At 39.6% G+C, this 25858-nt stretch overlaps 2 protein-coding genes across 3 annotated transcripts; one reads left to right on the top strand and one right to left on the bottom strand.

Moving 5' to 3' along the window:
• On the top strand, positions 1 to 25752 carry LOC100356543 (olfactory receptor 6C74-like). Of its 2 annotated transcripts, none has more exons than XM_089307418.1 (3): positions 1 to 508; positions 23019 to 23069; positions 23770 to 25752. In XM_089307418.1, exon 3 carries the CDS (start codon positions 23898 to 23900, stop codon positions 24666 to 24668), a length of 771 nt encoding a protein of 256 aa, XP_089163544.1. In that variant the 5' UTR covers positions 1 to 508; positions 23019 to 23069; positions 23770 to 23897; the 3' UTR covers positions 24669 to 25752. The 2 variants fall into 2 exon arrangements, with proteins under 2 accessions (XP_089163544.1, XP_089163543.1); XM_089307417.1 differs by having other exon boundaries at positions 23706 to 25752.
• Positions 9941 to 10900, bottom strand: LOC100356791 (olfactory receptor 6C6-like). The gene has a single exon (XM_002711146.2). It carries the CDS (start codon positions 10898 to 10900, stop codon positions 9941 to 9943), a length of 960 nt encoding a protein of 319 aa, XP_002711192.1.
• Positions 25753 to 25858: the final 106 nt, after the last annotated feature.

Here is a 25858-nt window from a genome sequence, read left to right as displayed (position 1 = left end):
GAGCAACTTGGACTAGACTAAGTTACTGGAATTAAGACTTATTCTATGCATCTGTTCTCCCACAATATGGCGCTGAGAAGGGAGTAAACAGCTTCTACACAGCTGCCTCTCGCCAATTTGATTGAGCTGCAGGAGCTGATCTTGCTCCTCATTGGAGGAGAGCAGCGTACTCGGCGTGTGGGCAGCAGAGTTGTGATTGGTGGAAGAGGACTATAAAGGAGGAGAGAGACAACATGCACCAGGAACATGTAAGGGGAATACCTGAGGAACATCTGAGCAGCCCCCGAGAGAGCCGGCCGGCGGTGTGCCGCTCCCCCGCGGAAGTGGGGAAAGTGGCAGGGGGAACCGCCCTTCCACGGAGGTGGAAGGGTTGGTAGCCAACCCGGGAAGAACCAGCAGCAAACCCGGGGAGGGCCGAGCAGACGAAAGAACAACGCAGGGTCCTGTGTCGTTCCTCCACAAAGAGGGGGAGCGACATATACATGTCATACACAAAGAGAAATGAACGGTAAGCCAAAAGATAAGTTAATTATATTTTAACTTAATTTCATATCCAGAAGTAAGGCATATGAACTGTAAATTCAATTCACAGTGTTGCATTTGAGCATGGAATTTTTAATTTTTAATTCTTTCTAAATTATAAGTTAGTTTCATTGGTATGTATCAATAGGCATGAAAATGTTTTCACAAACTATGGCACCTATGTTTCATTTTCTCTGATTCTATTCATGAAGTAGGTAGATTCTGTTCACGTGAGTGATGTGATGCAGAAAAACACTGAGGAACTCTTGCTTATAACCTAAGATAAGATAATTGTTCTAGATCAGAGTACTAAACTCTCCTGGTATAGAAATCATTTGACTAACTCCAAGAAACTCTTTCAAATAAGTAGAAGAAGAGTGGAAGTTTTAAATATAATGAAAGAGATGTGTGTGTGTGTGTGTAGATATGTATCAGAAATATATGTGTGCTATCATTTTAAAATACTCAGTAATATCTGTTTAGAAGATAATATTGTACATAAAAATATAAATGTTATCTTCTTCCAAATCAAAAATTCTAAAAGCAGTATATGGAAAAGGTAGCAATATAAATGAGAGAAATGGAAATGACTAAAGATAAGGAAGAGAGAATAGTGAACATCTCTTTTAAAAGTCCACAAACAAGGCACATGATGAAGTAGGTGGCCTAGTTAAAGTAATGAGGAGAGCGCGACACAGGACTAAATCAAATTGCTATCTGCAGAAAACAATATAGAAGTTACATTTTTACCAGGATATTGAATAGCTTAAAAAATATGGAGGAAGTAAAAGAAAACTATCAAAATTACATAGACACATAAAAATAAATTCAAAAGGGTGAATGAGAAGAGCACATAGTAATTTTATTGAAATTACAATTTATTGGTGCTGGCGCCATGGCTCACTTGGCTAATCCTCCACCTTCGGCATAGGCATCCCACATGGGTGCCGGTTCTAGTCCTGGTTGCTCCTCTTCCAGTCCAGCTCTCTGCTGTGGCCTGGGAGGGCAGTGGAGGATGGCCCAAGAGCTTGGGCCCTTGCACCCACATAGGAGACCAGGAGGAAGCACCTGGCTCCTGGCTTCAGATCCGTGCAGGGCCGGCCACAGCTGCCATTTGAGGGGTGAACCAACGGAAGGAAGACCTTTCTCTCTGTCTCTCTCTCACTGTCTAACTCTGCCTGTCAAAAAAATAAATTAAAAAAATTTTTAAAATAAAAAATAATTATTATTTGGGAAACATAGATAGACACACACACAGATAAACAAGCTGCTGACTGTTGCTTAACTAGCAATCAATGACAAGGGCTGGATCAGGCTGAAAACAAAATCTGAGAACTCAATCCAGGTTGTCCACATTACACAAGTCATCCCTGCTGTCTCCCAGGGTTTGCATTAGCAGGGAGATGGAATTGGGAGCTGGAACCGCAATGTGAACCTAGGTACTCTGTTATGGGATGTGGGTGTCTTCTTAGTCCCGTTTTTTTTTTTTTTTTTTTCATTTTTATTTGAAAGATCAAGAGACAGAGACAAATAGACATAGAGAGACCTTCATACTCTAGTTCACTCCCTAAATGCTCAAAACAGTGATGGTTGGGCCAAGCTGAAACCGGGAGCCCAGACCTCAACCCAGATCTCCCACATGAGTAACAGGGACCCAAATATTTGAGCCATCTCCTGATACATCCCAGTGTGTGTGCTAGCAGAGAGCTGCAATCAGAATCAGAGCCAGGGCTCAAACCTAAGCTCTCTGACTTGGGATACAGCCTCACAACACTGCTTTAACCAGCTACACCAAATGCTCACCAACTATTCTCCAGTTTTATACAATCCATCCCTTTTACTATCTGTTTCTAGAAACCATGACTTGAATAAAGCCCACCTGGTGCAACTGTAACTGGCTGTATGGAATTTGTTGGGTACCCTGTGGGGCTCAATCTTTATCTTTAAAAAGCATTCATTGGGGCCGGCGCTGTGGCACAGCAGGTTAAAGCCCGGGCCTGAAGAACCGGCATCCCATATGGACACCGGTTGTAGTCCCGACTGTTCCACTTCCAATCCAGCTCTCTACTATGGCCAGGGAAAGCAATGGAGGATGGCCAAAGTCCTTGGGCCCCTGCACCCATGTGGAAGACCTGGAAGAAGCTCCTGGCTCCTGTCTTCGAATTGGTGTAGCTCCGGCGATTGAGGCCATCTGGGGAGTGAACCAGCGGATGGAAGCCCTCTCTCTCTCTACCTCTCTCTGTAACTCTGTCTTTCAAATAAATAAAATAAATTTTTTCTTTTGACAGAGTGGACAGTGAGAGAGAGAGACAGAGAGAAAGGTCTTCCTTTTCAGTTGGTTCACGGCCTAATAGCCACTCCGGCTGGCGCACCACACCTATCAGAAGCCAGGAGCCAGGTGCTTCTCCTGATCTCCCATGCGGGTGCAGGGCCCAAGCACTTGGGCCATCCTCCACTGCACTCCTGGGACACAGCAGAGAGCTGGACAGGAAGAGGGGCGACCAGGACAGAATCTGGCGCCCCGATTGGGACTAGAACCCTGTGTGCCGGTGCCACAGGCGGAGGATTAGCCTTATTGAGCCATGGCACCGGCCAATAAAATAAATCTTTAAAAAAAATAAAAGCTTTCACTGCCTAAGGGACACAAACATACAGACCAAATATTGCTTATGGCATGTGATTAAGGGCATAAAAGAAATGCCTGCAAAATAGCATGGGGCAGGTAAATTGGCATCCTTGCAGTTTTTCAGAGACGAGAGGACTTTCAGCGGAAAGTATTAATAATGCTGAGGCTAAAAATATGTGTAAGGAAAAAAGACTGGAATATGAATCAGGGCAAATAAAACAGAGGTGTTAAGATAACTTCACACATTTAGAGAACTGGTATACCTAATGGTTAGAAAAGGGTTTTGAAACACTCAGCTAGGGGCCATAAAACTTTTACCAAACACTCTTTGGGGCACTGAACAGATTATGCAAACTTTTCATGCCTCAGGTTCTACATAGGGAAAGTAAAAGTGTGATCTATAACTCGTTCAGTAGAACCATTCATCCCCCAATAAAAGGTAGCATTTAAATTCTGAACAGCTCAAAAATGTGAGACAATTCATTCTTTTTTTAAAAAAAAAAAAGATTTATTTATTTGCAAGTCAGAGTTACAGAGAGAGAGAAGGAGAGCAAAAGAGAGAGAGAGAGAGAATCTTCCATCCGCAGGTTTAGTGGAGCAGCTGGGACTCGAACCCATGCCCATATGGGATGCCGGCACTGCAGGCGGTGGCTTTACCTTCTACGCCACAGCACCAGCCTCTGCAGCTAATTCTTGATGCACTGATGTAGGTAGAGACAGCAGTAAGCCTGGAGAAGTGGAAACGCCAAGGGTCTCATTCAGCAGAATAGTATTGTGGACTGTAACTTGCTATATCCATAATTTCCATTTTGTTTGTAACAATAGCCAAGATTATTTTAGAAGCCATACTTTTTCTATTTATTTTTTATTTGAAAGAGAGATAGCGAGAACTCCCATCTGTTGGTGAACTCCACGTGCACCTGTAACATGGAGTTCGGGCTGGAGGGAACTTGGGTGCCAGGTGTGCACTCCTGTTCTCCCATGTGGGTAGATGGACCCAAGCACCAAAGCCAGTACTGATGTCTCCCAGGGTCTGCCCTCATTTCAAAATCTTTTACACCAAAATAAACATCTTTATATTCCCTTTTCCAGGAACATTATGGAATACCCTCATATACATTAAATGACTTTAAGGAAGCATTTACAAGCATCTCATAGAAGTTTTGGGGCACACAGAAATTACTGACATGAATATATTGTCCAAACAGCTATATTTCTTATCAAATAGGCAAATTAAACAGCAACTGTGTTTTAGGATATTGTATTGTAGGTAATTACTATCTGCTTCATCTCTGGCTTGATAGATATTGAGGTATGTCTTAGATTCTAATTACTCATTTTTTAAATACTCCCTTAAGTCATCTACTTATTCCCATAGGGAAAAGCTGTAAACCCTGTTTTTCCTTCCATCTCTCAAACCCTCTTCCTTACTGGCCCTCCCACTCATTTCAGCAGTCAAGGTTTCCTGGGGTCCTGGTTTAATGTAATAAACAGGTGCATGGACACAAACCTTTAGAAACATCTCCCTCATTGTATTATGCACAAGAGATCTGCAATTAGCTTTTAGCTACACTCACTTCATTCTGATTCTGATTCTACACATGGACACAAACCTTTAGAAACATCTCCCTCATTTTATTATGCACATAGACACTGGTTCTCACCTCTGAGTGAACTTCCTCCTAGGATTCCAAAGCAAAGAAAAAAAGTATTTGCATTTATCAGAGCTTTAGAATTCATGCTATGAAATTTAACCAGCAGCTAATTACCAATATTCTAGTTCATTGCTCCTGAGTATTTTGTGAAGTAATATAATGTAACATAAGATAATATAACAATATAATATAAATCAGATCTTCCTGCCCCCCCCCCTTTTTTTTGACAGGCAGAGTGGACATTGAGAGAGAGAGACAGAGAGAAAGGTCTTCCTTTGCCGTTGGTCACCCTCCAATGGCCGCTGCAGCCGGTGTGCTGCGGCCGGCGCACCGCGCTGATCCGATGGCAGGAGCCAGGTGCTTCTCCTGGTCTCCCATGGGGTGCAGGGCCCAAGCACTTGGGCCATCCTCCACTGCACTCCCTGGCCACAGAAGAGAGCTGGCCTGGAAGAGGGGCGACCGGGACAGAATCCGGTGCCCCGACCGGGACTAGAACCCTGTGTGCTGGCGCTGCAAGGGGGAGGATTAGCCTAGTGAGCTGCAGCGCTGGCCCCCGCCGCTTTTAAATTCCTCTCTGCAGCACAGAATCTGAATGCTTTAGAATATGACACATGGATGGTGTTCTCATACCCCAGGCTCTGCACTTCACTCACTCATTGTCTGACAGCTCCATCAAGGAGTATTCCTTAGTTAAATTGATTAAAGAGAGCTTTATTCTCATGTCTTCAGTAAGCTTATGCCTTATTGTGTGTTTTCTTTCTTTCTTTTGTTTTTTTTTTTTTTAAAGATTTATTTATTTACTTGAGAAGTAGAGTTACAGACAGAGAGAGAGAGATAGAGATGAGAGAGAGAGAGAGAGAGAGAGAGAGGAGAGAGAGAGAGGTGTCTTCCATCCACTGGTTTACTCTCTAAATGGCCCCAATGGCTGGAGCTGGGCCAATCAAAACCCAGGAGACAGGAGCTTCTTCCGGGTATCCCACTTGAGTGCAGGGGCCCAAGGACTTAATTGTGCTCTGCTGCTTTCCCAGGCCATTAGCAGAGAGCTGGATGGAAAGCGCTGCCCATACTGGATTGCAGTGCAGGCGATGCTTAACCTACTAAGCCCCAGCACGGCCCCCCTACTGTACAAAACAACTGGACCTTCCAGGTGCACAACTCAGGAGGCAGAGCACAGTGCATGAGAGCTTGGATCAATTTTTACTTTAATCTTGGTCATTTTTGCTAAGGCATGCAGTGATCTGGCAATGCAGTTTTGCTTTTGAATAAGGACAATTTATTCATGTCCTTCAATAAACAATTTGCCCCAATTTAAATATTATATTGTGAAATCCATGCACCAAGATAGAAAGTGTGAGAAAATATTGTATTGGCTGCAAAACTGATACAGCCATTTCTCTTTTTTGGTTTTAATTATTATTTTTAAAATTTAAGCACTCATGTATAAGGGAGAATATGTGGTATTCTGCTTTACAATGGTTTGTTAAACTACATTTTAAATGTCAAATAATTGTTAAAATTATATATTATAATTATAATTTTTACTTAAAAATTTAAAGTATTTTTAAATATAAAATTTAAAATATAAAAATTTTAAAATTTCTATGAGTGAAATTGAACATTTCTTCATTTGATTATGGTTTATAGCCCTTGCCTACTTTCCTGTACAACTATGGTCTTTTTACTTTTTATTTATTCAACACTTTATTTAGTGGAGCATTATGGCTTTGGATTAATGTAAAGTAAAAAAGATTGTTATGTCAAGAATTTTTAAAAGAGGAAAAAAAAAGAGTAGAGGTTGAGAGAAATGACAGACACTCCTTTCCCCCCATACAGAGGAATTTGATTCTGACTAGAAAAAATTAATTTTTGAGAAAGTCTGAGATAGGTTGATTTAAATATCCACGTGAGCTCTTTTTCATTCTGTACAGAAATCTCTTCCCCGCTTTCTGAAGGGCTGGGTCACATCTTCAGACATGCATCTCAGCATTATTCGATTGGCAGTGCAGAAACGTCCTTTCAGAGGTGCACTTCCTCTCTTAGGAAAGGCGGGCCCTGGGGTCAAACTTCCTCAGGCCTGTAAGTGGTAGTGACGTCAGCCCGTTCTCTTCCAGAATGTCGACGTAGCATCACTTCCAGCACCATTATCATTGCCATTATCGTTATTATCACGTTTTTAAGACTTTCGAATGTATCAAGCAACCAATGAAAGTAATTTGAATTTTTTAGTGATATTTGAATGCTATTATTACCTCTCTTTATGCATCCTCTGATTCACTTTGGTTTAGTCCTTTTTTACCACCATGTTACCATAAGGCTTAATTTATATTTAATTCATTTATCACTCCTTTTTATGAATTATTATTAATGTTTGTAAAATATGATGAATCATTATGAAATAGGAAAGTGATAGTTATATTAGGTATGTGGATGATGACATTTGCTAAGTTGATTCTTATGATTCTGTTTCAGTAACAGGATCAAATACAACTTCAAAATTAAAATACAAATTAATTTATTTAGTTGTAACATAATAATTATAGGCATATTTTTTATAGCTAATTATCAGCTTTGAGAAGTAACAGTTTTGTACAGTATTATAATTGCTGGACAGGAAAGAGTTTGTATGCTTAGTGATGACCAAAGTAGATTATATGTAGACCAGAAGTATATTTTTTTTATTTGACAAATAGAGTTAGACAGTGAGAGAGAGAGAGAGAGAGAGAGAGAGAGAGAGAAAGAAAGGTCTTCCTTCTGTGGGTTCACCTCCCTAATGCCAATCCAAAGCCAGGAGCCAGGTGCTTCCTCCTGGTCTTCCATGTGCGTGCAGGGGCCCAAGCACTTGGGCCATCCTCCACTGCCCTCCCGAGCCACAGCAGAGAGTTGGACTGGAAGAGGAGCAACCGGGACTAGAACCTGGTGCCCATATGGGATGCCAACGCTGCAGGCAGAGGATTAACCAAGTGAACCATGGCACCGGCCCCGACCAGAAGTATATTTTGACAACTAGTAAGTGCTTATGTGGAATTTACTAATTAAAACATAATTCAAACTATTTATTCTTGAAAAGGGCTTTTAGCCAAGAAAAAACCTAACTATTGATCCAGTCAGAACTTGTCTACGGGGCCCTGTAAAACCATGTTTCCCAACTGGACAATCAGAAGAATCTGGAGCAACATAAATGGACATCATGGAGTTCCACATTGACGATGGCCTGGAACAAAAAATACTCGTATATAATGGAAGTACACGGAGCCAGTACATGCAAAATACGCTTCATCTCTTCTAATTCTCCCAAACAGTGGCGTCACTCTTGGGATAGAGCTAGTAATAGAAGCAATGACTTGCAGTTTCTGAGACCACGGCTTTGATTATTTTCAGTGAATCTGCACTGAATTATATGATGCTAAGGTAACATCACAGGGGTTATCACTTCCTAGATAACCCTTCCTGGCATGAGTCTAGCTTAGTTTATCAAGTAGACAATTTTGTGCAAAAACCCAAAATTGGAAGAGAAATGGAAGAAATAGTTCTTGAAGGTCTCTGTATTCAGACTCGTGAACAAATATGAAATCCACTTAGTTGCACTAAGTGAGAAGGACACACTTTACCACTAAGACTATTGGTGGACACCTTCGCAGGAATCACAGAAAGTCACTTCCATCTCCCACTAAGAGCTTCACCAAGAAATCTTTAGTGTTAGTGTGCTCGGATTTCTGTCTGGTCTTTGGACATGTGATCCCTAAGTTCTTCAAGAGCAGGATGATTGCTAGTTCCTACTGCATTCAAAAAAATGAATAGAAGGAGTTAATTTGGACTGAGCTGTGCCCCTCGATGAGGAACAAGAGGCATGTTGCTTTTCCTGCACCCTTCTGTTCCGCCATGAACACACTCTGCAGCTTCGTGGCCTTGCAGGGCGGGAGTTCAGGAAGAGAGTCACCAAGACGTAAGACGGCAACTCTTTTCAATTGAGTCAGATTTGTCAGACAGTTTACATCCAAAGGACATTATTGAAGGACAGGGACTTTCAGGAATCAGCATTTCTGAACGCGGGATGCACTCACTTTTCATACTGATGAAGGTCAGTGACTGCCTTTTGGAGAGATTACTTAGAGAATTATACCAAGGCGTTGGGAGAAAGGAGGGGAAACTGGCTGTCAAAGACACCAGACACATTGCTAAATGACTTCAGCAAAAAGATGAACAAGCACGGACACAGGTAATCATTGGGGTGAACCTCAAGAATATGATACTGAGTAAGATAAACCAGACCTCAAGTTCCTATTAGGTGGTTTCTTTTACAAGAAATTCTCTAAAAGACAAAACTGGGGCCAGTGCTGTCTTGTAGCCGGTAAAGCCGCCGCCTCTAGTGCTGGTATCCCATTGAAGTCCTGGCTGCTCCTCTTCTAATTAAGCTCTCTGCTATGTCCTGGGAAAGCAATGGAAGATGGCCCAAGTCCTTTGGCCCCTACACCTGCATGGGAGACCCGGAAGATCCTGGCTCCTGGCTTCAGATTGGCACAGCTCTGGCCATTGGGGCCAATTGGAGAGTGAACCAGCAGATGGAAGACCCCTCTCTCTCTCTCTCTCTGCCTCTCCTTCTCTTTCTGTGTAACTCTAACTTTCAAATAAATAAGTAAATCTTTTAAAAAAGACAAAACTGATCTATTATGAGTGGAAACACATCAATGTGTACCCTAGTTGAACATCATATGGAGGTGGCCTGTGGGCAAGGAAATGACTATGAAGACACAAAGTGGACTAAGAAGTACAATGCCAATGTTCTGTAGATTGCTACATGGGTGTGAATATGTGTTTAAATGTATTGGTTCAAAATGATTATATTCTGTTTTATGTAAGATACACTTAATTTGTCAAACATGATAAAAGCAGAAGTAGTGAAGAAACTTTTACTTTACAAATTATTTAAATATATGGGAAATACCCCATGTATAAAGAAATACTCCAGTTGTAGGTAAATTATACTTTGATTCTTTCATAGATTACTATCAATTGATTGTAGGCTTCAGAGCCTACAAGACAACATAAGCAATCAGAATGAAAGCCTAGAAGTCAATTATGGTATCAGAAAACAACAACTGGTAAGATGTGCAAACTGAGTCTGGCATTGTGGAGCACCTTACTTATATGCGGATTTTGTCTCATTGGTGTGAACATGACAAACTCTTTGAAGTATATCCTTGAGAGCTTCTTTTACCTGCTGGTTCCTTAGGGTGTAAATGAAGGGGTTGAGTAACGGGGCAATGGAGGTGTTGAGCACTGCTATTCCTTTAGTTAAAGTTACCCTTTCCTTTGCTGATGGTTTCATGTACATGAAGATACAGCTCCCATAAGTAATAGAGACGACCACCATGTGGGAGGAACAGGTGGAAAAGGCCTTGGTCCTTTGTTGAGCAGAAGGAAATTTTAGGATGGTTTTGATGATGTAGGTATAGGAGAGGACCACTAACAACAGCGTGACCACAAGTGTCACCACAGCTAAAACAAAAGCCATCAATTCTAGGAAACGTGTGTCTGTGCATGAGAGTTGCAGGATAGGAGAAGTGTCACATAGGAAGTGATCAATAGTTTTGGAAGCACAGAAGTCTAGCTTGAGCCCCAAGACTAACGGAGGGAAGATGATCAGGAATCCAGTTACCCAGGAGCCGAGTACAAGTTGGTAGCACATTCTGCTGTTCATAATGATTGGGTAATGCAGCGGTTTGCAGATGGCGACGTAGCGGTCATAGGACATGGCAGCCAGGAGGTAAAACTCTGTGATGCCTATTAAAAAAAAGAAGAACAGTTGAGCTGCACAGCTATTGTAGGAAATGGTTCTGTCCCCAGTCAGAATGCTTATCAGGAACCGTGGAATGCAGGCTGTTGTAAAGGAAATCTCTAAGAAGGAGAAATTTCGGAGGAAGAAATACATAGGAGTCTTGAGGCGGGGATCCAGCAGGGTGAGGAGGATGATGGCTGAGTTCCCCATCAGGCTCAAGATGTAATTGGAAAACAGAAACAGGAAAATCACAATTTGCAGCACAGGGTCATCTGTCAGTCCCAGTAGAATGAACTCTATCTCCTCTGATTGATTTTTCATTTCTCCTTTGTCTTGTCAGATCTACAGAAAATAAAAACTAATATCACCAGCAAAAAAAGACATTTCTTAACTTTAAGCCACAGAAAATTTCCTATACAGAAGCTTACATATGAGCACATACTTTTGTAAATCAACCTAGAGATCACCACAATGTCCTAGAACCCATCAATCACATTTATAAGGACAGCAAGAGAGTCTTCCGAATTACATATGTCCTCCTTACCACTTTCCAGAATGCTTGGTATCAGTCATTAGAAATGTAGCTCTGGGGCTGGCGCTGTGGCATAGTGGGTGGGGTTGCCGCCTGCAGTGCCGGCAACCTATATGGGTGCCCATTAGACTCCTGGCTACTCTACTTCCGATCTAGCTATCTGCTATGGCCTGGGAGGGCAGTGGAGAATGGCCCAAGTCCTTGGGCCCCTGCACCCACGTGGGAGACCTGGAAGAAGCTCCTGGCTCCTGGTTTCGGATCAGCCTAGCTCCAGCTGTTGCTGCCAATTGGGGGGTGAACCAGTGGATAGAAGATCTCTCTCTCTCTCTCTCTCTCTCTCTGCCTCTCCTTCTCTCTGTAACTCTTTAAAATAAATAAATAAATCTTTAAAAAAAAAGAAATATAGTTCTATATTTTGGTTAGCATTAATTTGTGATCTTTTAAACATTTTATCTCAATAGATCATTTATGTGTTAAATTTTTTGAATTTCTGAATTTAAGTGATATCTCAAATAATTTATTACCTGAACAACACAAAAGATATAGGAAATAATTTTTATCCCATTTGGCATAATAATTAGCAACTTAAGGATTAACGTAGTAGTACAAGAAAATTCTAAGAGAGAACAGTTCAAACAGAAAACTACAAAGGAACTTAAACTGAGTCTCTGCTGTAGGATGATCATGATCCCATCACCAGTGGTGTTTGTGAATATAATTGAAAATAAAGAAGATGACAACTTTAAAAAGCGAGTAATCATTTACACTGGCTGAAATAAAGACTGCTTCTCTTTTGTAGTTTCCTATTTTTGTATTCTGACTCCTACACGGTCTTAATAAACAAAACCAACAAGATCATTATAGAAAACAGTAATGACAAGTAGTATGTACACTAAATTGCACAAACTGGGGGCAGACGTCTCAATGCCCTAGGCTCAGCCAGTACTTGGGGTGCTCGCATCCCATATGGGAACACTCATTCCAGATGTGGTTCCTCCACTTCCTATCCAATTATCTGCTAATGTGCCTGTGAAGGCAATGGATAATCATGCAAGTGCTTGTGTTCCTGCCACTCATGTGGGAGACCCAGATGGCTCTTGGCTTTGGGCTGGTGCAACCATGGCTGTTGTGGGCATTCATGGAGTGAACCAGGGGATGGGAGATTCTCTCTCTCTCTCTCTCTCTCTCTCTCTCTCACACACACACACACACACAATTTCAAATAAAAGTAAAAAAATCTTTAAAAAACAAACTTTTGAAAATGTTTGACATATAGCAATGCAATACTAAGTCATATTTTTCAGAAAATTGTGCTTATAAGATGATCACATAAGAATAGTGACAATTTATCATTTTTGCATTGAATAATTCAGGAGCTCAAGAATCTTGTAAATGCACTTTTTACAGCATGGTTTACAAAAGTTGAAATAGTGTATCATTTCCTGATCAAATTTAGTTGTAAAGTAGAACCAAAAGGCTGCATTATAGCAATCTATATTTAATGCTTAAAATCATATCCAGAGAAATAAATCTAAATTAAGTCAATAACCAAAAATTTCTCTATTTTACTATTTAACTCCATGAACCAAAGCTCAACAACTTGATTCTTGATTTCATGATTCAGTGAAATTGATTGTTAGATATATCTGTCAATGTCAGAAATAGGGAAAATCTTTTTGCTTTTCTTTTGAGGATTTTCATCCCCTAATTTCTGATGATACATCACTTTCTGCCCAATACCATTTCATTATGAATAGTCTATCAATGCTACAGAGATAACAACAAATAATTGCTTGTTATAGAGTTACAGTTTTGAATACAGATAGGGCCTGGTAACATTTAGAGAAAGATAATGTTTTGTAGAAGCAGATAAATGTACAAATGATTCTAGAACATATTTTGAGAAAGGAAAAATAAAATGAAAAAGGAAGATAATGGGTTCTTGGAGTCTTTATATATGTTTTTTGAAATTCAGAGAATGAGTTAAAGGAAAACATAAAAAATTTAAATTGTGTAAGTAAACTTGTAATTATAGGAGTAATATAGAGAAAATGTTTCATACAGAATTTAATACAGAATCATTTCCTAAACTGTAGAATGAACACACCAAAAAGCAAAACAGAGAAGCCACCAAAAGCAAAACAGAGAAATTTGAAATTTAGTAAGTTTCAAATTCACAATGGGTGGTGGGTTCACTACTGAGACACATTTTGGATAGTATATACTATCTTACAAAAAATAATGATATTCAAATACCAGACAAATAAATTAAAATTAAGTAATAATAATACATGAATCTACTGTGAACTGAATATTTAACAACCATTATTCTCAATTATTTATATATTTTATGCTGGACAAAGTGATTAAATACAAACAGTAGACCTGTATTGAGGTTTGCATTTAGATCAGGGGAACAGATCAAGAGAAGCTATTTTCAGAAGACATGGTTTAGAAAACAAGTTATGGGACATTTCTTGTAAAAGAAATTAGCATCAACTCTAGGAAAAATTGCTTCTTCAGAGTTTCTATTATCAAGTCAAACCATTTTTTTTAAAAAAGCCTTTTAAAATTAATATCATATAAAAATGGAAACTGTAAAATCATGTGTTTATGCACTGAAGATATTCACAAAATTAGCTCCAGCTCCTGAAATATAATAGTTTAGAAAACATATCACATGCAGAAATAAATATATAAAGAACCAAAAACTAAAAGATGTGAAAGGTCTTTCCAGTGTTAGTACGGACATTTTAGGAGGAGATACCTGATTCAACGGATCCTCGGTCAGTTCCTAAAAGGATATGGAGGGATGACACGGATATTCCAGGCAGATGGAGCAGCAAGAACAAGAGAGGAGTGAGTGGCTCAAGCATGGCTTGTTTGAAAACAGTATTAGGGTTCTTCCATTTAATCATCTGTGCTAGAACCATAGACTAATGGAAAATACAGCGCACCTCTGCCTGGATTTATTTAGTCTAGCACACTTAGGTCATTGTGCAGCAATACATTACAACATGTTCTCATTTGCACCAACCAGCCCATGGCAACATTGGTACAAATGAATGATTATTTAATGTGTCAAGTAGAGTTTCATCATATCAAGCCTTTGGTTCACCCTGATTCAACAATTATGTCTGCCATCTGTCCCTTTACGTCCACTGTATAGGAAAACAATGCAAATCACATTATGAAATCAACAGAATACAAGCCAAAGAACTTAATTTTATTTAGTTTTGTTAGATATCACAAATATCTGATCAATAATTAAGATAAAAAGTCTTTTGAATTGAAATAATTATTGCATATTATTTGCAATATTTCACCAACCAGCATCTATAAGTCAAAATGTGAAAGGTGGTAATAAGATTAAACATTTAATAGTTTAGCAGATCCTATTATAAATTCTTTTTTAAATAAATATATTTATCCCTATAAAGAGAACAGCTTTCATGTGTTTCATGTATATATACAATTCTGTACGTACACACATTTGGGCAAACTATCTTCCCATCAACACTGAACTCACCATTGTGGTAAACACAGAACACTGATGTCTTTTCATTCTACTATAAAACCTGTGACTGAGTTACATGTTGTCTTACAAATATTTTCTTTGAGCAAATCATGATGCAATACTAGGAGACCATTAAGTTTCCCTCCTTTTTGCAATTTACTACAATTTGCTCATGTTAAGTATTGCATACCTTTCAGAATACGACACTGTGCAATACAAAAATTAACTGTCTGCTAAAACTGTGGAGAATGTATGCTTCCTGTGCCTTACAGGAAAATATTTAACGACAAAGAATTCTCAGGGCAACTGAGATTCAAGAACATCATTTCCTTAGGGGTTGCCAAATTGTGTATTGCAGAAGTGCAGTCTGCAGACATAAACATACACGAATGCAAGCACACATTTCCTTCTGTTAACTATACTTTCAGAGGTTTCAGTAAAAAATGCCGTGAGATTTGATTGCCTAATGCATGTCATTCTTTGGAAATCTCAGATATATAGCTGAGGATTTAGAAAGAGAAAGAAAAAAGGATTTTTTACATGGATATAAAAAGTGTGAGTAGAAGACAGAAAATGCAACCTGATGAAGACAAATCTATCTCAAGCCAAATGTGTTATAAATACTACTTTATCCCTTTTACAATACATTCTCTGAAACACTCCAATTTATAAAAATTTTTTTGTAACTGCATGGTCCTTCTTTGTGAGGATATACCAGACCTTAGTTAACTGCTGCTTATATGCAGGCTGGTAGATTGCTTCCAACTTGGAGAATTACAAAAAAAGTACAAATGAATAAAACCACATATGTATTTTTATAAAACAGTTTTCATGATGTTGAAAGTCATAATGTTAATCCTTCAAGGTATATTTCTATAATTAGATTGATGAATCAAAAGGATACCCTGCACACTTTTTTTAAGATGTTATTAAGCTGTTCTCTGTATGAAAGGACATCAAAAAAAGATTACTGACGCCATAAACAAGAGTGTAAATTTGTTAAGTCAACAACAGGAGTCACTGTGCACTTCTCCTCATGTTGGATCTCTGTCCTTAATGTGTTGTTCAATGTGAACTAATGCTATAACTAGTACTCAAACAGTATTTTACACTTTATGTTCTGTGTGGGTGCAAACTGTTGAAATCTTTACTTAATATATACTAAATTGATCATCTGTATATAAAGAGAATTGAAAATGAATATTGATGTGAATGGAATGGGAGAGGGAGTGGGAGTTGGGAGGGTTGCGGGTGGGAGGGAAGTTATCGGGGGGGAAAGCCATTGTAATACATAAGCTGTACTTTGGAAATTCATATTTGCTAAATAAAAGTTTAAAAATATAGACATAATGTAATTAAAAGATAAGCTTATTTTAGTATAAATTTTTAAATTTATAAATGAATTGAATACATAGTCATATATTGATGTATTTATAAATTGTCTATATGCATCTTAAGCTCATTTTTTTACTAAGTTTGCCCCATTTCCTTCCACTTTGGAAAAACTGGATTTCCACATGCAAAAGTTTGAAACAAGACCCTTACTTTATGTGCTACACAAAAATCAATTAACAATGGGTGATAGGTTTATTGAGTTTTGAGGAATCCAACAGAAAGTAAAAATTATACTGAGACTAAAATATGCATGAAGAAAGAAGACTAATGCATAAACATTTTTTTTGACAGGCAGAGTGGACAGTGAGAGAGAGAGACAGAGAGAAAGGTCTTCCTTTGCCGTTGGTTCACCCTCCAATGGCCGCTGCGGCCAGCGCACCGCGCTGATCCGATGGCAGGAGCCAGGAGCCAGGTGCTTTTCCTGGTCTCCCATGGGGTGCAGGGCCCAAGCACCTGGGCCATCCTCCACTGCACTCCCTGGCCACAGCAGAGAGCTGGCCTGGAAGAGGGGCAACCGGGACAGAATCCAGCGCCCCAACCGGGACTAGAACCCGCTGTGCCGGCGCCGCTAGGCAGAGGATTAGCCTAGTGAGCCATGGCGCCGGCCTAATGCATAAACATTTGAAAATAACACAGAGGTAGTAGATAACTCAACACATTTACAGAGTAAGTATTATCTAATGAGTAGCAAAGGGCTTTGAAATACTCGGCTGGGTTCAGTAAAAGCTTTGCCACACACTGGGACCCTGCAGGTGTTATGCAAATTTTATGCCTCAGTTTCTCCATTTAGTAGAAACCAGTTATTAGAAGTGTTTCCTGTTCTGTAAAAGATGACAGTGAAATTCTGAACAATTCAATAATGTGGTACAACCAGCGCTTGATCTCGTGATGTGGGTAAAGCAACAAGAAGTCTGGAGAAGTCAAAATCTCAAACCATGAAGAGACTTTGCACATCAGAATAGCATTTAAATTTTTTTATTCATATAAGGTGAACAAATGCCATGTATTCCATATATATGGATTTAAGAGCATAACGTGCTTCCCAGCCTGCCCTCCCTCCCACCCATGCTCCCATCCACTCTCCTCCTTCTTTCTTATTTTTTCGTTTAATTTTTACAATGACATATTTTCAGTTTATTTAATAAACACAGATTGATAGGGCCACTAAATAAACAATTCAACAAGTAGTAAATAGAAAAGCACTGTTCCTCAAGAGTGTAGACAAAGGCTGTAAACAATAATCGAATCTCACAATGTCAACTTTGCCCATTAAAACAGAAGAATATTTTGGCACTTAAATCTGCTTAACAGTAATTTCCAAAGATTTTCTTCACAAGAAGCACTAAGAGAGTTTCAGAAATGTTGCTGTTTCCTTTCTTCCTTTGTTTTTAATTGACACGTAAAAAATACGCATATGGATGGGTAACAGCGTGATGTGGTGTGTGTGGATATATTGCCTAATGATGAAATCAGAATATTCACTATAGCTATTGCCTCATACTTTTATCATTTCTTTGTGGAATATCAAGTTACCATCCCTAGGCTTCTGAGTCATTATCTGTATGTCTGGGCTTTAACATTCTGTTTAACATACTCCAATCTCTCCCTACATCTCTCAGCTTCTGATAACCACAATTATATTTTAACATCTATAAGATAACATATTTTAGACCCCACATACTAGTGAGATTATGTGATAAATGTTGCTCTGTGCTTGGCTTATTTCAATTAACATAATGACCTCCAACTTGAACCATTGTGCAAATGACAAGATTTCATGTTTCGTCATTTCTGAGTAATATCCCATTGTGTGTATATGTCATATTTTCCTTATCCATTCATCAGTTGATGGATGCTAATGTTGTTTCCATTTCTGGGCTACAATGGTGAATGATGTAGTAATAGACATGGGAGTGCAAACTTCTCTTCAGCAGGTGGATCCCATTCTCCTTGAACACATGCCCAGGAGTGGGACTGTTGGATCATGTGATAGCTCCACCTTTATTTTCTTGAGGAATCCCATATTCTTTCCATATTGGTTGTGTTAATTTAGATTCCCACCAACAGTGTGCAAAGTTTCCTTTTTCTCCACATCCGTGCAAACTTGAGAAGAGCCAATCTCACTAAAGTGGCTGAATATTTCATTGTAGCTTCAATTTGAATTTCTCTGATGAAGGGTGATGCTGAAAAATTTTTGCATGCTTTTGGCCATTTGTGTGTCTTCCTTTGAGAAATGTCTGTTAGATCTATTGCTAGTTTTTAATTGGATGGTTTGATTTCTGCTGTTGAATTATCTGTGATCTTTATATATATCCTGGATATTAATCCCTTGTCAGATGCACAGCTTGCAAACACTTTCTCCCATTCTGTGGTTTGTCTCTTCAGTCTCTCAGTTGATTCCTTTGCTATGCTAAAGCACTTTAGTTTGATGAAACCCCAAGTGTCTGTTTTCTCTTATTTTTCTTGTGTTTATGGAGACTGATTCAGAAAATCCTCGTCCATTCTATTGTCCTGGGGTGTTGTCCTTATTCTTTATTCCAACAGTCTAAAAGCTTCAGGTCTAACATTTAGGTCTTTAATTCTTTTTGAGGTTGTTTTCTAAAGATTTCTTTACTTACATATTTTAAGGACAGAATGAGGGGGTGAGGACAGGGAAAAGGGAAAGGGGAGGGAAGAAGGGAGGGAGAAAGGAGGGAGAGAGAGAGAGAGAGAGAGAGAGAGAGGGAGGGAGAGGAAGAGGGAGATGGAGAGAGAGAGAGAGAGAGAGAGAGAGAGAGAGAGGACAATACAGCAAGTGTGTATTTCCCTATTAGAAGAGAGCACTTCCATATGCTGGTTTACCTCCCCAACAGGCTGCAACAGTTGTGGCTGGACCAGACTGAAGCCAGCAGCCTGGAACTCCATCTAGGAGTCCTACAAGCCCTAGGCCCATCATCCATTGTCTTCTCAGGCTTATGGGCAGGAAGAAGAATCAGAAGCAGAGGAACTGGGACCTGAACCAGCACCCCTTTATGAGCTGGTGATATCCCAAGTGAAGGCTTAACCTGCTGTGCCACAACACCTGCCCCAAGCTGGTTTTTTATATGGTGAGAGATAGAGGTCTATCTTCATTCTGATGGGTGTTTGTGTCCAGTTTTCCCTATCTCATTTATTTTAAAAGACTATTCTTTTTCCAATGCAACTTTTTCTAGCACCTTTGCCAAAAATCCCTTAGCCTCGGATGTATGAGTTTCCATCGACAGTATCTATTCTATTCAGTTTGTCTGTGGATCTGCTTTTTGATCATACCATGCTGCTTTGATTATTGTAGCTTTATAATATATTTAAAGTCAGATAATATAGTGCCTCTTGCTTTGTCTTTTTTCTCAAGATCACTTTAGCCATTTGGGATCTTTTGTGGATCCTTACAAATTTCAGTAGTATTTTAACTAGCTCTGTGAAAAAAATTATTGGTATTTTTCTAGGAATTGCACTTAATCTATAAACTACTTTGTATAGTATACACATTATAACAATACTGCTTTTCCAATTCATGAACATGAAATGTCTATCCATTTCTTCTAAAATTCCTTTCACCAATAGTTTAAGGTTGTCTTTCTAACTCCTTTTCAATTGATTGATTACATTTACTCCCAGGTATTTTATTTTTATGTGTGTAACCATTTAAAACGGAATTATTTTCTTGATTTTTTAGATGACTCATTAACATAAATCAAGTAGCCATCTCAAGTGTGTTTGCTCACTCATGACTCCGAACGCCATTCATATCTACATTATGACTATAGGCAGAGATAAACAGGAAGAGAAAAGAAATCCTCTGTTATGCAAGGATAATTACTGGAAGGTGCACAAATTGTCTCTATTGACATTGTGGCCAGAATCTAGTCCCACGGCAGCGCCAAGCTGCGAGGATGGGGAAGGGAATGACCATCTATTCTATAGAAGAAGTGGAGAGTGCTGAGAGCCAGTGTTGTGGCACAGCAGGTTAATCCACCGCCTGTGATGCCCGTCATCCCATATAAGCACTTGTGCACCCACATGGGAGACCCGGATGAAGCCCTGGTCAATGCAGCCATTTGGGGAATGAAGCAGTGGATGGACGATCTCTTTCTATCTGTCTCTCCTCGTTCTCTATAAGTTTGCCTTTCACCTAATTAATAAACCTTTTTTTTTAAAAAAAAAAAAAGAAATATAAGCTTCTATTCTGTAGACAGTGTCACAGATAGCAGAAAAGAAACTGAACACCATATGAAATGTGAAATGCTAAGATGTGCATAACAAACTAGTAATGGTCTGTTTAGCTAAAAGCTCAGTTTTGTCTAAGTCCCACTACTCTCTCCATTTTATTCCCACACAAAATAACTATTTTTCTACTCCCAAATCTTCATTTAGACATCCGTGATTTCAAAGCATGAGAGTGTGTGTGAGAGGGCAAACATATTAGGGTCATTCATACTGAATTCCCGGTATCTTAGTTTAAACTAGATTCTCTTCAAATACAAATGTTGCCTTGCAAAACGCTTGCTGTCTGGGGAGAACAGTTGTATAGCATATGAATTGGTGATCCTTTGGGAGGTGGTGGTTTGGGATCTTACACGCTCCTGAGAGTTCTTCAGAGTCTTCAGATAATTTCCTTCTGGGCACAGAAAGCATACACACTCCAATAGATCAAGAGCAGATATGTTTTATATGGCACTGTGCATAATACCTTGACATGAAGTCAACCCAGAAATAAGCAAACTATAGGAACAGGGGTACTTAATGCACTAGTCTGACTGCAATAAAATAGCTAATCAAACTACTTCCAGTATTGCCAATGATAGGTAAGAAAAGGAAATTGGGATTGTGGGGTGGAATGGGATTGATTCAGAGAGGCAATGCATAGCAATGTACTCAGTTCAGCACAAGATAAAAGAGGGAATTACTAGGGCACAGATGATGCTGTCCTTATGAATTTGTGTCTATATCTTTTCAATATATTTGTGTTTATGATAACTGATTGCATTTTTATGTTTTACTATATATCTTTCTAACGAATCAAAAAATGAAAATAACTGATGTTTCTAAAATTAAAAATAGCACTTCCAATATGTTAGAAGTATTGTAACTCAAGTCTGTTAAGTTTTACCAGTTAAATTTTTCTTCCCCAGAACTTATATTTTGATTTGAGAAAAACAGAGGAAGAAGATAAATGCAATACAATGATAATTTACAGTTGGAGAGCTTTAAAATTTTTAGATGTAACTGAAAATCAGAATATCTAATACAACTGAACTTTCACAGGCCCAACTTCTAATGGTTTCATAATGTGAATTTTATTCATTTATGTAGTATATGTTAGGGGATAATTGCTGTGTATGATTGTTGAAGTCAGACAAAAGAATGTTACAACATGACAAAAGTTTATTTAGGTTTTTATCTATATGGGTTCCTATAATTTTTGCCTATTATTTTGTTTCCTAATGTGAATTTTATTCATTTATGTAGCATATATTAAGGGATAATTGCTGTGTATAATTGTTGAAGTCAGACAAAGGAATGTTTCAGCATTATAAAACTTTTATTTAGGTTTTTATGTGCATGAATTCCTGTAATTTTTGCCACTGAGCATTTTGTGTAATGCAGAGAATTCTACTGTGGATTGCTGCAGTAATCTGAAAGTGAAGAAATGCCCAAGAGAAGAAAGAGACACCGCATTCACTAATGTATGCCCATATTATTAACATATGAGTACTTCAACGGCTTTATGGAGAAATGGAAAAAATATTGATTTTGGTGCAAAGAAATTTTGTAATAATTTTATATGATGGGTCTTCATGAAAATGCATGTTTTGAAAAAAATGTGTTGGGTTTCATTTTTGGCACCAAAATAAAGTACTATTTATTTTGATTTTTTTCTTATTTTACTTGTTATTAATAAAAAGAGAACAGATCTCATGTATTTCATGGTACAATTCCACAATTTCTCTGTGAGCTTTTTGAGCCCTCTTGTACGTGGTTTACATAGCAGAGCTCAGTGTGTTCATTCTGGGGAAGCCTCGCAGGGGTCTGTACTGCATTTCTGTTCAGGCTGTTCCTCTTCTGCAGAATCTCTGTTCTTTACCTCCCTCTAGGACCTATCTTAGAATGCAGTTTTTTGCTGTAAATCTCTCTAATTGCTATTGGATATAGCTTTTATTTGTCCTTATGTGTTTAGCTTTCAGCATATGTGTGCCTTCTTAATCATAATGTGTATTTTAGAGGTTGGAAATAATCATCCCGAATTACATCCTCAAGACAGGAAACATTGTTTTTTATAGTGCTGTGTGGAGTACAAAAACTTCATTGTTTTCTGCACATGATGGTGAAGGTATCTTGAAAAGAATTTCTTTAATATGAATGTTAATCTTAATTGCTATCTCAAATTTACTGGCTCTCAAACCTGAATAACTTTGTAGAAAAGTTATCCACTATTTTTTTTTTTTTTTTGACAGGCAGAGTGGACAGTGAGAGAGAGAGATAGAGAGAAAGGTCTTCCTTTGCCGTTGGTTTACCCTCCAATGGCCGCCGCGGCCGGCGCGCTGCGGCCGGCGCACCGCGCTGATCCGATGGCAGGAGCCAGGAGCCAGGTGCTTTTCCTGGTCTCCCATGGGGTGCAGGGCCCAAGCACCTGGGCCATCCTCCACTGCACTCCCTGGCCACAGCAGAGGACTGGCCTGGAAGAGGGGCAACCGGGACAGAATCCGGCGCCCCGACCGGGACTAGAACCCGGTGTGCCGGCGCCGCTAGGCGGAGGATTAGCCTAGTGAGCCGCGGCGCCGGCCCTATCCACTATTTTTAATATATGTTTAATGGATGCCAACTGGACAATTGAACATTCTGCTAATAGGGAAATACACACTGGTAATCTTTTCAGAAATACACTTTGATTTATTACGCATTTGAAATGTTTCAAATACTCCTGTTTTAGACCATGCCAAACTCATGATTATTCATGTTTTTTCTCTTTATTATAGAAAAACAGCAAAAAAAGTTGCTATGAAGAATATAAGAAGGAAATTTCATTGGTAAGTATTTTGTCCTTAATTTATTCTTATTAATTTACATTTATTTTTCTAATTTACATTAATTTTTTCCTGTAGCTCAATATCCTATCTCTAAAAATTCTCATCTGTCTAGGTTTCCAGATAATTTTGTCTTTTTTGCATCTCTAACTTCAAACCATTTCATAAACCCATATTTCTCATCCTTCTACATTCCTGTATTTCTTTCTTCATGTTGCCTGTTCCATTCTCAGAACTGTTGAAATCTTTACTTAATATATACAAAATTGATCTTCTGTATATAAAGAGAATTGAAAGTGAATCTTGATGAGAATGGAATGGGAGAGGGAGCGAGAGATGGGAGGGTTGCGGATGAGAGGGAAGTTATGGGGGGAAGCCATTGTAATCCATAAGCTGTACTGTCAAAATTTATATTTATTAAATAAAAGTTAAAAAATACATTGTAAAAAATATTTTTAGTCTACATTCAGATATTCTCAAAAAGCAAATCATTCTTCTTTGTGGCATATCCAATTTAAAACATGGATCAGCAACATATTGCACTATCGTAAAAACCACGTTGTTAATGTTAAATTTCAATACTAGTCATCCCTGGGATTTTTCCACTGAGATGATTATTGTTATATTTCACCTATTCAGACTTGGTAAGTGTCAGAGGACGTCATGGGAAACCACACAAGACTGACAGCGTTCATCCTGGCAGGTTTGACTGACGACCCAGAGTGGAAAGTTGCCCTCTTTGCCTTCCTACTTCTCACCTATCTGCTAAGCGTCACGGGCAACCTGACCATCATCATCCTCACGCTGGTGGACACTCATCTGAAGACGCCCATGTATTTTTTCCTTCGGAACTTTTCTTTCTTAGAAATTTCCTACACTACGACGTGCATCCCCAAACTGCTCGCTGTGATGGCCACCGGGGACAAGAGCATTTCCTATAACAGCTGCGTCACCCAGGTGTTCTTCGCCTTCCTGCTGGGAGCCTCGGAGTTCTACCTGCTGGCGGCCATGTCCTGTGACCGCTACGTGGCCATCTGCAAGCCGCTGCGCTACACCACCATCATGAGCAGCCAAGTCTGCACGGCGCTCGTCCTCGGCTGCTGGGTCGCTGGTTTCCTCGTCATCTTCCCACCGCTGCTCTTAGGACTGCATCTTGACTTCTGTGCCTCCAACGTGGTTGACCATTTCTACTGCGACACCACTCCCCTCCTGCAGCTCTCCTGCACAGACACGCGGACCCTGGAGAGGATGGGGTTCGCCTCGGCGCTGGTGACTCTCTTGGTCACGCTGGCCGTGGTGCTGGTGTCATACGTTTGTATCGCCCAGACAATTCTAAAAATCCCTTCAACCAGTCAGAGGAAGAAGGCAGTTTCCACGTGCTCCTCGCACGTGATTGTCCTATCCCTGTCCTACGGCAGTTGCATCTTCATGTATGTCAAACCGTCCATGAAACAGCGGGTCTCTGTTGCAAAGGGGATCTCAGTGCTCAATACCTCAGTCGCTCCACTTCTGAACCCTTTCATCTACACGTTGCGCAATAAGCAGGTGAAAGTTGCCTTCATTAATGTGATGCACAGGGTTGTCTCCCTGGCAAGAAAATAATTATTCTCTGACTTTATATAAAGGGAATGAGGGAAGCGTCTGAAATAATACAATAGCAGCTTTCCAGATGTAATTTGTCCTTGTTGTGCCCTTTGATTGCTTTGCTATTAATCCTTGTCTTTTCAAATTTTTTTCTTTTAACAAATAATCTTTGGCAAAAGATCTTTTTTACTTGAGATCTTTTATGTTCTGTTTTTCTCTTTTTAAATTTAAAATTAGGTTACATTTGCATTAATCTATAATCTATAAAACATATTAGTTATAGCAATCCACTTCTCAGTATACACCCAGAAGTCTTGAGCATGGTATATCAAAGAGACACCTGGACTGTTCACAGTAACCAAAAAAAATTTTTTTATTTTATTTTTTGACAGGCAGAGTGGAAAGTGTGAGAGAGAGACAGAGAGAAAGGTCTTCCTTTGCCATTGGTTCACCCTCCAACGGCCGCCGCGGCTGGCGCACTGCAGCCGGCGCACCACGCTGATCCAATGGCAGGAGCCAGGTGCTTATCCTGGTCTCCCATGGGGTGCAGGGCCCAAGCATTTGGGCCATCCTCCACTGCACTCCCTGGCCACAGCAGAGAGCTGGCCTGGAAAGGGGCAACCGGGACAGAATCCGGCGCCCCCACCGCGACTAGACCCCGGTGTGCCAGCACCCCGGTGTGCCGGCACCGCAAGGCAGAGGATTAGCCTGTTGAGCTGCAGCACCAGCCTGCATTAATATAATATTAACAAGGCTGTGGCTTAGTGGGCTAAGCCTCTGCCTGTGGCACTAGAATCCCATATGTGCACTGGTTCAAGTCCCAGCTGCTCCTCTTCTCATCCAGCTCTCTGCTATGGCTTGGGAAAGCACATGGAGACCCAGAAGAAGCTCCTGGCTCCTGTCTTTGGATCAGTGCAGCTCTGGCTGTGGTGGTCAGCTGGGGAGTATACCAGCGGATGGAAGACCTCTTTCTCTCTCTTCTGTCAGTAACTCTACCTCTCAAATAAATAAAGTCTTTTTAAAAAATCACATTAACATGAGAATTGCATTGTAATATTTATCATGTCCTTGCTGTGACATTGAAAATCTGTGTTGATTAATTAATAATACATAATAAAATATCAAATTAATTTCTTAATAAAATATCCAAATTAAATGATTTATTAAAAATTTTCAAAAAATTCAATAACAACACAAGAAATCCAGCT

The sequence above is a fragment of the Oryctolagus cuniculus genome, chromosome 11 (assembly GCF_051225735.1).
Source record: "Oryctolagus cuniculus isolate XC-2025 breed Fujian yellow rabbit chromosome 11, ASM5122573v1, whole genome shotgun sequence".
NCBI classification, from domain to species: domain Eukaryota; kingdom Metazoa; phylum Chordata; class Mammalia; order Lagomorpha; family Leporidae; genus Oryctolagus; species Oryctolagus cuniculus.
Note: the sequence above shows the minus strand (reverse complement) of the source record. Positions and strands in the feature narration are given on the sequence as shown.

Excerpts from the sequence above, each read along its gene's own strand:
- LOC100356543 (XM_089307417.1), top strand. The coding sequence starts at position 23,730 with ATGGGAAACCACACAAGACTGACAGCGTTCATCCTGGCAGGTTTGACT.
- LOC100356791 (XM_002711146.2), bottom strand. The coding sequence starts at position 10,900 with ATGAAAAATCAATCAGAGGAGATAGAGTTCATTCTACTGGGACTGACA.